The 15,698-nt window shown below is 42.4% G+C and overlaps 1 protein-coding gene across 1 annotated transcript in view; it reads left to right on the plus strand.

Moving 5' to 3' along the window:
• ARFGEF1 (ADP ribosylation factor guanine nucleotide exchange factor 1) overlaps positions 1-15,698 on the plus strand; it is a 104,667-nt gene that overhangs the window by 41,967 nt on the left and 47,002 nt on the right. The window contains exons 10-18 of the mRNA XM_025210221.1: positions 3,419-3,653; positions 7,935-8,034; positions 8,174-8,313; positions 8,444-8,552; positions 9,286-9,487; positions 10,702-10,813; positions 13,552-13,757; positions 13,849-13,933; positions 14,744-14,915. Coding sequence (XP_025066006.1) covers positions 3,419-3,653; positions 7,935-8,034; positions 8,174-8,313; positions 8,444-8,552; positions 9,286-9,487; positions 10,702-10,813; positions 13,552-13,757; positions 13,849-13,933; positions 14,744-14,915 — 1,361 coding nt within the window. The remainder of the gene's footprint in view (positions 1-3,418; positions 3,654-7,934; positions 8,035-8,173; positions 8,314-8,443; positions 8,553-9,285; positions 9,488-10,701; positions 10,814-13,551; positions 13,758-13,848; positions 13,934-14,743; positions 14,916-15,698) is intronic.

Consider the following 15,698-nt stretch of genomic DNA (forward strand, 5'->3'; position numbering starts at 1 on the left):
GCTCTCCACCCCCCTCTACCAACTCCCTGCTGACACGGGATGGGAAGGGGAGAAGGCAAAGGAGAGAAGTCTAATCTGGAGTTTCCCCAGCTGCTTTCTATCCCCTCTGTCCTTGCCATCATGGCGGTGCTCTGCCGTCCCAGGCCATCCCTGCCATGATAGTGGGGACTGAGGGTCCAGGAGGGGTGGGCGAGGATGAAGCCCTGCGTCCGGCCCTGCTCCCCCCCCGCCGTGTTGTGTCCTGGCCCGTTTTCCCCCCTCCGTCCCCCTCTGCCTCCAAGGAGCAGGGCTGGAGAAGGTGGGAGGCCCTGTTGGTGGATGGCGGGGACAGCACTGCCATGACAATAGGGACTGAGGGGCATTGGGGTGAGGCCAGCAGTGCTTCAGCCCCTCAGTCCCTGCTGTCTTCACATTGCTTCTGTCTGTGTAGAGCACGCTGGTTGTTTCAGTAAGCATTGTGATTGGCTGCCAAGACACCCAATCAGAGTGCAAATAAAGCATTACAGACAGACAGACGGGCTAAGGCTTTTATAATATTAGAATGAATATTTTCCTTCATTCCCAGAGAGCTTAATTATTTAATTTGGTATCTGTGGCCTATTTTGAAACTGAAATAGTCTTTGAAATACTTCCTAAATGCACTCCAAATGTGATCTGTGGCCAAAATCTACTACTTTGGCAGTATGTATCTTTCATGAACCACTTCCAAAATCTGTTAGATAGTCCTCTAGGGATGTTGTAGTTTTCTGTAGTGGGAAAGTCAAACTTCTCATGTGTTAGGGAAGGATGGCATTGATACTTCAGTATTTGTGATCAGGAAGAGGATACTTCTGTGTACTGAAGGTTTAAAATTCAACTAAATATAATCAAGGTCTTAAGTGAAATAATGTATTTACTAACCCCATCACATGATTAAAAAATAACATAATGGGAACATATTTTAATTCAGTAGAGCATTGTGGAAGAAGTAATTTATATCCAGACAGCACATTTGATTTTTTTTTTTTTCTTCCCTTTCTGTATTCCTTCTCTGAGATGCATTTACAGAGTATTTAAAAACAATCAAATGAACAAACAAACAAAAAAAATACCTCCAGCTGTTTTTAGATCTAAAGCACCTAAGAGAACCTTTGACCACACCATTGTCTCCTAGTCCAAGGCTATTGGGGGGGGGGGAGGGAAAAAGCCTTTCCAGCATTCTTTAGATTTGAGCGGTACCCATCAGGAGTAAATGTTAACATTTAATGTTTACTTAAAACATGTCCTTTCTTTCAGTAAGTCTTCTGCTCTCTGGAGCAGCCATGGGACCCAGCACCATGGCAGGCACGAGGGGTGGAGTCAGGAGAACAGAGGAAGGGGCGGTGCCTGCTTTTGGCTGACCCCGGTCCCTGGAGGGCTGCTGCGGGTGGGCAAGTTTGGGGCCTGGGCAGGTGCTGTGGAAGGCTCTGGAGCTCCCAGCTGACTCGGCCTAGAGCGCTGCTCACAGCGGCTGTTCCCAGGGCCTGGGGGGCTCCTGTGGCCAGACCCTTGCACTGGGGGCAGCTTGGGCTCACTCACGCTGTGCCCGGAATACAGGGAGGCCAAGCCGGGAGCCCACTGAGTCTGGTGTCCTGCCCTGGCCAGCCAGCATCCCCTTGCGGGCAGGGTGGCTGCTGCCCATCCCAGTGGAGCTGCGTGGGCTAGGCCAGGCCCCACTTCAGGAGCCACTGGGCACCCCTGCCTGCCCGCTGCAGCCTGAGTCTGCAGAGCCCTAGGGCAGCCCTTGCTTCTTGCCCGGCCCGTGCTCTCCTCCGGCTGGCACCTTCCCAAGGACCTGACTGGGCCGGCCGGTCTGCCTGCAGCATCTCTCCCTGTGCCTGCTTATCCTCGTGCTGCCTGGCCCTGGTGCTTGGTGCCCTGGTGCTGCCCTTGCCCAGGTGGGATGGAGCATCTTTCTATGCGAGTCCCAGCTGGGCCTTCCCTCCTGGCCTTGGGTCCAGGCTTCTCCCACTCTGGGACCATGGGGAATCCTGAGCACCCTGGCCCTGGCAGCTGCTGCTGGGGTGTCACTGCCTCCCTCCACCAGATGCTGCCTGGGACCAGCAGGCCCAAGCCACAGTCTGTAGAGGTCAGACACATGGGCTGTGAGGGATACATCTTCTTTCTCTTCTTTTTTTTTCTCTCCCTTTCTCTCACAACATCCTTAACAAAGAAAGAATACACAAAAACAAAGGTAGTATATGAAGCGTTATTGTAACCAGGTTTAGAATTTTTAGAAAACATGGTATTTACGGCGGGGGGAAGCAACATTTATTAGAGCAGCAGTGATTATTAACTATATTAATATGCAGTGCATCCTGCCATGTACCCCCTGCCTCGGTTTTGTTTTTCTGGCATGCCAGCACTCTAGTACATTACAAGGTAGACATTACAGTTTTTTTCAGCACTCCAGTGAAAAACTGTCTGTCTTGTCCCGGCCCCCCATTTGGTGGCTCTGGCTCCAGCTCTGGCCCAGGGCATGGGGGGAGCCCAGGGGAAACTGCCACAGCAACTTCCCCCTCCCCCACCATGCAGTCTCCCCCAAGTTGGGGAGAGACCCTCATCTTGTATTTGAGTAAATAAAGTATATTAGTTTTTTCTAACACTTCCTTGTCTGTTTTCCAGAGTATTATGGAAAATACGATTAACTGCCCTTTCCTATGTGCTGTATAGAAGGGGGGTAATTTTTTTTGAAAAAAAATTATTAATAATAATAATAATTACTTTCTTGATTTGATTGATTTATTTTATGGGGTTTTGAAAGTGTGAGAATTCCTGCATTCGCTTTTCCAAAACTGAGTATCCGTTTAGTCAGTGATACAAGTGTTCTGCTTTCCTCCAGCTTAAGTATTGCAATATTTCTTTTTTAGTGTTCTGTGTATTCTGACTTCTTTTAAATGGAGTAAGTGACATCTTAACAGGATCACTGACTATATGGCATGATGTATGCATATAGAAAACTAAAATGTCAAGTGATTAGAAAACCCAAATAGTCCAGATAATATTTGGTAGCTGGAGGAGGGGCAGCATGTATTGTTCCTCTAGATTTTTGGGGGGTTTTTTCCCCTTGCTGCTGGAGTGTAAGTAAGGGAGGAAAGAAGAGTAAGTCTCTCTTCTGTTATTGTTCTCTTTTTCTTGGGAGAGAGATCCTCCCAGTCTACTTGGAGAAGGAGAAGAATTCTCTGTAAGCCAAGATAAGATTAATCATGCTTTTGCCTGACTGACAAGTGTTAAATGATTTTGGTAAAAAATAAGCATTTTTTTCTCTTACTTTTTGTTATAAAGATAAAGTAGTGTTTAAAATGGAGCTTTATTCATGTGACTTAGACAAAATAACTGTACAAAATTAAAGTACATACCTATGACTTGTTCATATGCTGCATATATTATTTCATTTCAGGTCACATGAGCTGCGATCGAAGATTCTTTCATTGCAGTTGCTTCTGTCCATTCTGCAGAATGCAGGACCTGTCTTCAGGACAAATGAAATGTTTATTAATGCTATTAAGCAGTATCTTTGTGTTGCACTGTCAAAAAATGGAGTCTCATCTGTTCCAGAAGTTTTTGAGCTTTCACTTTCCATATTCCTTACCCTGCTCTCAAACTTTAAAACGCATCTAAAGATGCAGATTGAGGTATGTTTTATAATGTTCAGTGAGTTGAACGGAAGGTGGGTGGGTGTGGATGTGGATGTGTGCATGTAGCTTAGTCACAGAAATAGTGAATTTTTCTAAGGGTATTGTTTCCCAGGATTCTCTCTTCTATCCTGGCTCCCTGGCAAAAGACTGGTAAAACCTTTTCTAACAAAGAGGCCTTCTCTCCCCTTTGGTACAAAATGAATGTAAAGGATGGTGTCAGGATTCAAAAGTAGCAAAATTCTGCATATAAACTCGTATCAAGCCAGGTTCAGTAATGCAAGCAGAAACTCTGTGTGTGTTCTGGTGTCCTCAGCTCTCTAAGGTGTATATACTGTTTCACTCCTTGGGGCATAAACAAAGAAAAATCCATTTTCATCCTACCAATAAAAGTGGAATTTATCAAAGTCTGGATAGACACAACAGCTGTGAAAGTTTTCTTGCCAGAGGACAAATGATAAGCCCTGCAGGAGGCAATAATATCTGTAAAGGCTTAACCCCGTTGAAAGCATTTGATGATTCTTACAACTGTTAAGCTGTGTATTACTGGGCACCTATCCAAAGCATAAGACTGAAGTCTCTGATTGGTTAATTATGAAAAGGCTCAGTCCACTTGAGCAATATGGCTATACTGTCTCTTCAAGACATTCAGGATTTTCTCCTTTGGTGGATAAAGGAATTACTGGCTTGGTGTTACTTTACCATAACTGAAGGAGTTTAGTATTGCCAGATCCAGGCCAGAAAGTTGTTATGCTCTGGGAGCATTTAATTCATTCATCTTTGTTTTGTGCTTATCTAGGAAAGATGACATTTTAAGACTCCTTTTAGAAGTAATTTCAGCCATATATAGCTGAAGGAGCCAGACTTGTACTTATTTTACTAGAAATAAAGGAGGTCTTAGTTGCAGTCTTGCCTTCAAGGAGAATAAAAATATTTCTGCCTCCAAATAAAATATGCACTTGTTTTTTGAAAGGCAGAATAAAGGCAAAAAGATGTTCCCTTGAAAATCTCTCTCTCTGAGGATGAAGGAGAAAGTATCTGTAGCCAGCAGCTAGGGAGCCTTGTATGCAGCTTTACTGTCACTTTCCTCTGGCAGAGGCTTAAGCAGCAGACACAGCTGTTATGTTTATTTCCTCAGTTACAATGTGCAGCACTATTTCAAGCAGCTGAGTTTTGGGAGGGAAAATTGCAAGTTGTATGTACAAAAGTATCACATAGTTTTCAGAAAATTAATGCATCCCCAAAAGCTTTTAAGCCTGTTGTGTTTATGAATGCACAGGTGTAGCCACTGCAGTAGAAATTCCAGTTTATTAGATCTGTGGCCCCCTAAGTCCCAGTCTGAGTCCCTTAGAAGGCAGAAAAAAAGCTCATCTTAACTTCATATCTCAAACCTTGGTCCATAGTTCTGGTACTTTAATCTTTTTCCCATGGCAGGGGAATTTCTTTTGAGTTACATGCCAGAAAGTGGCCTACTGCACGTAGATCTGTTGGAGAAATTCAGAATGAAGCTAAAGCACATTAAGGGATTGACGAAGGACATGTTCTGAGCAAATGTTAATCATTCACCTTTTGCACTGTTTGTGTATTGGGTAAAGTAGAGAATTCCTATGGCTGTTGTGTAGAAGGAGATCTATCAAGTGTTGTGGGTGCTTTTTAACATACTTGGGAATATACCTGAAAGTAATACTTTTTATCCAATAACATAAGCTTCAGAAAAGATTAAGTGCTTGACCCCACTTAATCCTCCCTGCATGGTCCTCCCTGCATGGTTTTCAATAAGTTCTTCTTATCTGGAACAGTAAGACCATTGTGCTGTATGGGTCTTTTGCCCTCTAAAAGGCCCTATACGGGAAAGATCTTCACCCTCAGTTTGTTCAAGCTCCCTTAGGAAAAATTGCCTGCCATCAGTCATTTTAGACAACGTTGTTGCTGTCTTTCCCCCAAAGAAACATTCCTTCCCTAAAGGAAAAATACCCTTATCCTTAAGTTTAGTCTGCTAATAACATGAAAAAGCATGGACTAAATCTTTTGGAACAAGCAGTATTAATTTTTTGAAAAATCAAAGTCAGCAATAAGTCTGGGCACTTGAGTTTGTCAGAAAGCAGAGAATCTTGAAGATGACTTGTGACTTATTAAAATGCTAAAATAGTTCATTGGCAGGAGTGGTAGCTGACAATGGATTAAAGAGGTGAAATTTCACAAGTACACAATAACAGGGCAGTCTTATGCAGCATTTTATATTTTGAGAGTTTACAAATATAAAGGTTTTGTCCACATAAAAGCTACTTTAGCAGCTGCTGGCACTCATGTGCTGTGATTCTTCCAGGGGTAGCAATCAGCAATGCTCCTTCTTATTCTGTTGGTATGCCCCTGTGAAGCATGGTCGTGTCCCGTCCCCCCCACCCCAATCATGTCATAGCCTATTGATGCTCTTCGCATGTAGGTAAGAAACATGCTCAGTGTCCCAAGCTCATTATTTTATCCAGTCGATTGCTCTGTTTTGGATCTCTGTGACTGTGAAGACAAAGGTCTTTGCTCCACAATTGTATGGATTGAGGCAGGGGTATCATGTATAGCTTACAGAACAATTGCATCCATCCCATAGGTAGTCTGGTGGGGCACAAAAGTGCACACCTTTGGTTCTGCACTGCTGCAAGCCACTGCCAGGAGGCCAGAACTGCGTGCTGGGGGAGGGGAGGGACGGGATGTGAGACAACAGTGGCACAGAGCCAGGAGCATGGGGCTGGAAGGAGCCTCATTTAGGCAACAGCATGGAATGCCCTTGAGCTCACAGCCTTGTAGAGTTGAGGGTGTGCGGCAGTGAGGAGCCTGGGGCTCGAGGGTGCCTGGAGTTCTGGTTGAACATGGTTTAATGCTGTTGCACGTCCCTGGCTCCATGCTGCTGCTTGGGCAGAGTCCTGCCTGTACTGCTATACATATGTGGCTCCTTGCCAATGCATGGCCTTGTCTCTGAAGTACCTAAACGCATCTCTACGCCACAGTATGCCCCCAGACTCGCACTGCTGCCTGAATGTGGCTGCCGCAGATCTAGCCTGGGAGGAGCCCCTGTGGTCTGGATCTGGCTTGGGGTCTGGCAGGAGCTTGACACTCTAGGTTAAGGAAAGATGAAAGAATGGTTTTGAAGAATAAGAGCTAGCCTCATACAACAGAATTGCTACCACCCTTACCACTTGGGGGATCTGTGGCAAAGAGGGTCTTCCTAACACTGTAATCGGGGATTTGTGGAATGTGCTTCCTGATGTCACTTCCTGCAAGCACTGTTTGCAACGTAGTAGTTTCCACCATCTGAAGCTGTAAATTATTCTCTTCCTTTACCTTGTCTCATGATGGTCCTACTTTTTCATAGGAGATCTTTTTGATATAACATTTCTGTTTCTACTCAGAATCCAAACTAATCCAATAAGAGCTGGATTTTTAGTTGGGATAATCTGATGGGCAAGAAAAATATAACTTTCTCATAGTGTTCTCTCAGACAACTTTTATCTGGAGTAGGGGTATTCAACTTGTGGCCTGTAGGCCAAATCCAGACCATGGGATCATAACATCCAGCCTGTGGGGCTCCCACACGGGTCAGAAACTTGGCAGCAGGGATGGGTGGAAGCAGTGCTTGGCTGGCTCTAGCTTCACCCAGGCCACAGTGGGATCAGGACTAGGGCACCCCCACATGTCTAGATTAAGTCAGGCTGTCATCCCTTCCATCCACATACCTGGATTGGGGTTGATTTGTGCCCTGCCCCTCCCCTCCCCTCCCTCCCTCATGTCTGGATCAGGACCAGGGTGCCCTGTTCTTCCCCTCCCCCCACTTCTGAATTGGGGCTGCCTTGCCCCTGCCCTATGCATCCAGATTGGGACCAGGACTAGGCTGCTTCCCTTCCCACCCCCACCAACGTGTCCAGGTTAGAGCTATTCTGCCCAGCCCCATCTTACCCCAGATGGATGGAAAGAGGTCAGGTTGTGCACCCCTCCCACAGCTAGATCGGGTCCATTGGCTGGATCCAGCCCTCAAAAGGACTTAGCACTGCCCATCTGACCTGTGGGGCACCACTGATCTAGAGTCCTAAATGTATACCGTACATTTTTAATCCCTTTTAAGATGTAAAACATACTAATCACGTGAAAATATTTTTCTCCCCCAAGTAACTGCTTAATATATTATCCCTATACATTCACTCTTGTGCAAACCAGAATGTTGGCCTTTGGGGCTGAAATGTTTTATTTAACAAGTGGTTTGTTTTTTTCTTTTCATTGAATATTTGCTAGGTTTTCTTCAAAGAAATTTTCCTGTATATCTTGGAAACATCTACTAGCTCATTTGATCATAAATGGATGGTTATACAAACGCTGACAAGGATATGTGCAGGTATTAAAAAGCTTTTGGTTTTAGTTGTATTTTTGTGTGTGCAAAATGAGCTGTAACTGTAAATACCTCTCATTTGGGAATCTTAATTGTTTCTTGTGCTACCTGACGGGCTCAGTCAATATACATTTCATCATTACAGATGCCCAGAGTGTAGTGGACATTTACGTAAACTATGACTGTGATTTAAATGCAGCAAACATATTTGAAAGACTAGTTAACGACTTGTCAAAAATTGCTCAAGGAAGAGGCAGCCAAGAACTTGGCATGACTAATGTTCAGGTAAAACTTTAAACCTTTACAAATTATGAGTTTTGGGGGACTGATAATTTTAAAAGTGACACAATCGTTTTATTACATTAAAATGTCTGTTCATTTTTTTTTATTTATTTATTTATTTATTTTTTTCTAGGAGTTAAGCTTGAGAAAGAAAGGACTAGAATGTTTAGTATCTATCTTGAAATGTATGGTGGAATGGAGCAAGGATCAGTATGTAAATCCCAACTCTCAGACAACTCTTGGTAAGATGGTAACTGACATTCTTATGTTTTGGCACTTAGTAAAGATGTGCTGCTTAGAAGCATCACTGCGTTTGTGCAACTAACAAGGGTTGCACAAGGCAACCTGGTCCATCCAGTTACATATGCAACTGGTACTTCTCAAGGGTTTGGCAGTTGCACCTGATACTCACAGAAATGTATAAGATCCTATGTTCCAAATATGGTTTGTTACGAGTATGTGTGTATATATATATATATATATGTTGTATAAACTCATTGTACAACAAAGTGCAACATGTCCTGGAAGGCCGGCATTTTCAAACTGGGTATTTTAATGTTTGGCACCTAAAATGACTCAGTTTTCAAAAACGCTTATTACCCAGGGCCCTCACTGAATTTGGTTAGAGCTCTGGTTATTTGCAGTCAGGCAGCTATCCTAAGTGCAGCTCATTGTTTTGGTAAGATAACTGCTCTCTATTTAGAAACACTACTTGTATTTGAAAACAAGGTTTTCAGTTTCACTTTAACTGAGCAATCCTCTTTGGTATTCCCTACTTACTTTTAGATTCTTGGGCCAAACAAAATTAATGAAAGTGTCTTCTTACGTAACAGTAAATGTATCAATGAAGATGCTTATAATTGTAGAACTCTGTAAGAAGCTTTCTGAAAAAGTGTAAAAATAAATTCACTGGAACTATTTTTAGTTTTTACTGATTGGTTGACTTTCAGGAAAACTTTTTTTTTTCTTTTACAGGCCAAGAAAAGCCCATAGAACAGGAGAGTAATGAAACTAAACACCCTGAGACAATTAACAGATATGGTAGCCTAAATTCCCTGGACTCTACAGCTTCATCAGGAATTGGCAGTTATAGTACACAGATGTCTGGCACTGACAACCCAGAGCAATTTGAGGTTTTAAAACAGCAAAAGGAAATAATAGAACAAGGCATAGATTTGTAAGTGTCCTTTCTCCACCTATGGGATGGTAGATTCCCAGTTTCAGTTGGAACTATGAGGATTCCTGTTTTTCTTCCATTCCCCACATTTAACAGTTCCACTCTTCATAGCAGTTCTTCCTGTAGTAGTTGAGTACTAGTAGTATTGCCGCTGAAGCTTGGCAGCAACTTTGTGTTTCTAAACTGAATGAAAATAAATTAAGTATTCCACCACTTTAGCCTGAAGAACAAGAAATTCATGCTGGAATTAAAGTATGTTAGATTTCATATGATAAATAGAATGGTTATGGAATCTGTTTACTTACTAAAATTGTTCCAAATGTTCGGTGGCATACCCAATGGGTTCCCTTAAGCTCAGGCTTGCAGGTTGTCTCGCTGTCAAGTCTTCCAAGGTTTCAGGCTTCCTGAGCTGCCCAGTTCCCTTGTCCAGTGGTTTGCCATGGTTACAGACAGGTTTGGGGCCTTGGATATTTTGCAGCTGTTGAAGAGAAATGGTTTGATTTCCTATCTTGTGGGAATTTTTTTTCTATTGTTCTATATGGGAGCAATTCCATTGTTTGTGTGTGTCAACGAATTCCATTCTTTTAGTCCATTTTAAGGGGGCTGTTTGGCAGAGTACCTTGGGTATTGTGCTAGCAGTTGATAGGAACAAAAAGTAATCATGAAAGCTGAAAGAACATCCCTTGATGAAAGAGATGGGATAGGTCCTACTTGCTGCTGAAGCCTGATTTTCTCCAATCTTTGTGAGAAATCTTAAAGCAGGGGTTGTCAGCCGGTACTTGGAAAGGCCCTAGGGGATATGCAGCAGTGGTACGAAGAAGCGCAGGGCAGGGCCACAGGTACTTTTGTTCTTGCCGCTGTGGGTGTGCAGGGAACTCCCCTATTGTTGATCAGCTGCCAGAGCACCTCCCTCCCTCCCCCTGCTTGTTGACCAGCTGCCGGGGGACTCCGTGCTTCTTGACTGGTGCCGGGGTACATCAGCCAAAAAACGTTGAAAACCCCTGTCTTTAAAGGAACAGCTGGGACTTTACAATTTGACTGATTAAATAGATTGTGCTCTATATATGCTTTAACTGATTGTAATAAAATCAGAGTAAACTTGACTGTCATAAATTGCTTTTGGCATGTCACTTATGATACGAGTGAATTTGACCCTTGGCTACCTAGGTAAAATTGTCATGTATTCTAATTTCATGTTGACTTCAATTTTTCAGGTTTAATAAGAAACCAAAGAGAGGAATACAGTACTTGCAAGAACAAGGAATGCTTGGCACTACTCCTGAAGATATTGCCCAGTTTTTACACCAAGAGGAGAGACTAGACTCAGTAAGGAAATTAACTTCAAATATCTGTATTTTATATTGGTACCTATGTGACTGCATAAAAGAGCAAAAGGAAAAAGGTGCTGAGATTTCTGGACTGTGATTCTGGAAAGGTCAAATCAGGAGGCCACTGTGTCCTCCTGTTGTGCCCAAACGTGAAATGACTGAGTGGATATGGGCTGGGAATGGCCAGTGTATCTGAACTGGCCCAGTGAGTGTTTGTCTAACTTATTATAGTGTATGTTGTGACTTTAGGCATAGCTATAACATTAAATTAGGAGCCTAAAAAGGTGTTCAGTAGGGGTGCACTGATTAAAGATTTTTTGGGCTGATACCGACGGCCAATTATTAACCAGCCATATCAGCCAATACCGATCTGATTGCCAATATGCAAGCCCAGCAGCTTGAAGAAGAGCATCCTGCTGGTAAGTCTGTGTGGGGGGGTGGGGGAAAGGGGTGTGAGGGGGGGAAGGTCAAGGCCTCTGTGGTGAGGGAGGGAATGGAGCTGGGGTAGGCACTGCCCAGCTAGGGTAGGGGATGGAGCCACAAGTGGCTCATCCAGGGAGCAGTGGGGGAGGGATTGCTCACCCCTGGGGGGAAGGCATGAGGGGCAGATGCCCCCCAAATCTGTGTGCAGGATGAGGGCTGGCTGTGGGTGGTGCCCGGCTCTTCCCGGCAGGGGCGTTGGACCGAGGCTGTACTCGTGGAAGGTGGCAGCAGCAGCAGCACTGGGAGCGAAGGGCTATGGGGAGTTGGGGGGCAAACTTTGGGGTGGGTGTAGCCCCAACTATAGCCCCCCTCCCAGCACCTCTGCTGCCCACTCCAAACACAGCCCCAACCCCCCACTGGGAAGAGCCCAGTGCTGCCCCAACCTGCAGCTGGCAGCCTGCCTTTGCCCCGCGCACAGATCCAGGGGGCACATGCCTCCTTCAGGGGTGCATGCAGTAGTGGGACGCTCCCCCATGCCCTCTGGATGAGCCACTCATGGCTCATTCCCACACCCCACCCCAGCTGGGCAGAACCTGCCCCTGCTGCAGCCCCAGCCCCACTCCCTCCCTTACCACAGGGGCCTTGATCTGCGCCCCCCATTTCCCTTCCCCCAACAGACTTACTGGCCAGATGCTGCTCTCCAAGCTGCATGCACACTGCAGCTGTGCCCATGCATGCAGGATTTATCAGCAACATTATTGGCCACATCAGCCAGAAAAACCCAATTGTCGATTTAATGTCAATTTTCCTTTTATCAGTGCCAATTATGATATGGACCAGTGTATCGGTGCACCTCTAGTGCTCAGTTTATGTATATGTTGACCAGCTTCTAAATGCATGGAACCTAGTTTGCTGCCAAATCTCATTATCCCTTTCTCCAAAATACTGAGTTATTTTTAGTGTGATAAACTGTTTTCCTCAACAGTTTATATTTCCCTTGTTGGATAACATTTACAATAAAATGTCTAATGCTTTTGGATAGTTGAAAAGTAGCACAAATATGTATTGCCCTTATTTCTGGTGGAACAGAGATTTTTGTCCCTTTACCTGCCTTCTCCACATATTTAGCCCATGGAGATTTAAATGAGGTGCTAGTCCAGATTACTGTACAGTTTTGTCAGTTCTCATCTTGGACAGAAGAGTTACAAATGGCTGAGTAAATCTATGACATTAGAAGGCAAGAGATCAGGGAATGGATAGATTCATAGCACCTTTGGCTTTATCAATTGCAGGCTGCAATCCAGTATGAAATCTTCTGCCCGCCTCAAGTCTGTCATAAAGACTAACTTGCTCAGCAATACATAATCTTTTGTACGTGACCGCCCGTTTGGTCGCGTGCTATAAATGGACTCCTCCTTTTGATCTGTTATGGCACAACAAGGAATACAAACAGGAATGCAAATATATACTAATATAAATTCATGAAGTGTGTTCAGCCAGCAAAAGCAATTTTTTTTGCATCCAAGTTTGCTGTTTAAAGTAGCTCTGTTTCACTGCAGGAGTAGGAAATGGAGGGATCTAAAGACTTCCCCTTTTGTGCAAATGTTTAGAACATTTTTACCCTGCCTCCAAATCCCAGTAGGGGTTTATTGCCATCACAAAGAAGGAACACTTGTTTTCATAATTAGGTAGGGAAATAAGAAATTTTAGTAAGCTTTTATCATTTGTTTTCAATACAGAAAAACAGAGGTCAAATAATAAAAGCTGATAATCCTAGATAAATGTTATGTAGTCCAGTCACAGTTTTGCATAAGTGGTGCAAAATGGTGAGTGAACAAAATTGGAGAGAAGGAAAAATGTAGGCAGAAGGTACTGGTAAATTGTGTGGGATTAAAAATAGTTATTTAGAAACCAGTGAGTTGTTCTGAAGAAATGTTGTTTTTGATGGTAAACAAATCTATTTGCCATTCTTTCCAGTCCTCAGATACTGCTAGTCCACCTTTTCCTTTCTAGCCCTTACTGGCTCAGCAATTAAGCATAACGCTCTTTCACTGGACATGATCATTCATTTCATGGGAACAGTGGAGATTATTGTGATGGGATGATTTAGTCATAAGTCAGGGGAAAAATTCAATATTTCAAAGGTTGACAGTGATTGCTAGGTGAAGAATAAAGTTTCTTCATGCCATGCATAAGGTCATTTTAAATAAGTTTTTTTTTTTTTGTTTTGTTTTGTTTTTTTAATATTTGTCTTCTGAAAATAAGTGCACTATATTGTTTGGGACTCTATCTTTGTCTCTATCTTCATTTTAGACTCAGGTTGGGGAGTTCCTGGGAGACAACGATAAATTTAACAAAGAAGTTATGTATGCATATGTGGACCAACATGACTTTTCAGGGAAGGATTTTGTTTCAGCTCTGCGCATGTTTTTAGAGGGATTTCGCCTTCCTGGAGAAGCACAGAAAATTGATCGGCTAATGGAGAAATTTGCTGCTAGATATCTAGAGTGTAACCAAGGGTACACAAACATTATTTTTACATTTTCATACTTTTGTGAAAATGGGTAATGAGTTAGAATTGGTAACATCTTGTTGCTCTGCTTTTTTCAGGCAAACACTCTTTGCTAGCGCAGACACTGCATATGTCTTGGCTTATTCAATTATTATGTTAACAACAGATCTTCACAGCCCTCAGGTATGTTGCTGTAAATATATTTTCGTAGAAATTCTGTGGCTTAACATGAAATCATTCAACAACTGTGGCAATGTATTTATAATAACTTTGTTCAAATCTGTACCAGTACTAGTGTAAGAATTCTAGTAGCATGTATCTATGCTGCTTCTAAATAATGTATATAATCCTTCTTTTCAATTTAAGGCTCCTAATAAAGTAATAAATAGCATAGTCTATAGAATCAGTGGATTAGCCAGTGTTAAGATGACCTGTTTTAATTCTATGCCTGTTGACTGATTTTGGTCTTGTTTGGGTCTCTAGTGAATGACCATCATTATTGTAATAGCTACATAATTTTGTACTATTTAGTGCAGGTGACAGTTTAGTTGTGTGTAAGTTAAATTTTCTCTGGTTTGACAGAATTAATATTTGTCCCTGTGGAAGTTTATAAGATTTGCCTACTCTGCAATCAGCATCAGCATGTACAGATACCTGACATTTACTTTAAAGGAGTTATCCAGGGTACAGGAGGCAATCACGCCACAACAGCTTAGAGCTCCTTTAAGGGCTAATTTGCCCTGCCAAGAAACAGGTTGTTTCTGGACAAAATAGGAGTATGATGTGATGTATTAATATAGCTTGAGAGTCTTCAGTAGCAAGCCATTTGTGCTTGTCTCTGTGCCAGTTTTGTGACTTGCTTTTCTGAGAGGATGAGCATTATTCTAAAATCTACAAATGAAAAATTACTAGTTATCCATAACTTGTTGGATAAATTTGATTGGATTCGAATTTTTGGCTCCTAACATTTACAAATTTCTTCCTGGGTTCTAGGTAAAGAATAAAATGACTAAGGAGCAATATATCAAAATGAATAGAGGTATCAATGACAGTAAGGACCTCCCTGAGGAATATCTATCTGCTATCTATAATGAAATAGCAGGAAAGAAGATCTCAATGAAGGAAACAAAGGAATTGGCAATACCTACAAAATCTAGTAAACAAAGTAAGTATAAGTAGTATGTCAGTTTTCCAAGTTGCATAATGTTATACATAGCTCTTCCAAATCAGTACACATTCCTGTGCCTCAACGCTCAGGCCCAGTATTGTAAGTAATGCTCATTTGTTCAATACCAGTAGAAGTGTTGGTGTCATGTAGTACATTTAACACAGTACCTACTCTGAAGAAAGCACACAATAAGAAACATACAGAATGGGACATGCTTGGAAATCTGTAAAGACAGAACAATCCAAATGAGCCCTTTTTATAAGTTCACTTCTTTATAGTCTGTTTTTGTTAGAATAATGAATGCTGTTTTCTTTTAACTTAAAATTTAAGACCTAGAAAAAGCCTCAGGCCTCTGAACTTATTTGTGTTTTCTTGCACTTTAACCATGTGTTACTCACACACCCACACCCTCCCCCCCAACTTAATTGGAGTTTTAGAAATACTACAACTTAGTATGCTATAAAATGGTAAAATATATATTTATTATTCATTATATGGTTAATGCTTTGCTCATTCGTGTCAAGCTGCACTAAGATAGCAACTTGAATATAATTAAATACTCAAAATCCAGCACTTAAAGTTTATTAAACAAATCTTTAATGGTTTGGATACAAACTTTTTCTTTATCAAAATATAACATACATATTTATTAAATAATAGTACTAACTATTATAGTGGTAGAAGAATGAACTATGGTTAGGCAATTAAACCAATTATTTCAGGTCACCCTGGGGAAAATTTTCTAAAGTGCCTATGTGAAATCAGCTAACGTTTTGAGCT

Source organism: Alligator sinensis, unplaced genomic scaffold (genome assembly GCF_000455745.1).
Source record: "Alligator sinensis unplaced genomic scaffold, ASM45574v1 scaffold1102_1, whole genome shotgun sequence".
In the NCBI taxonomy this organism is placed as follows: Eukaryota; Metazoa; Chordata; order Crocodylia; family Alligatoridae; genus Alligator; species Alligator sinensis.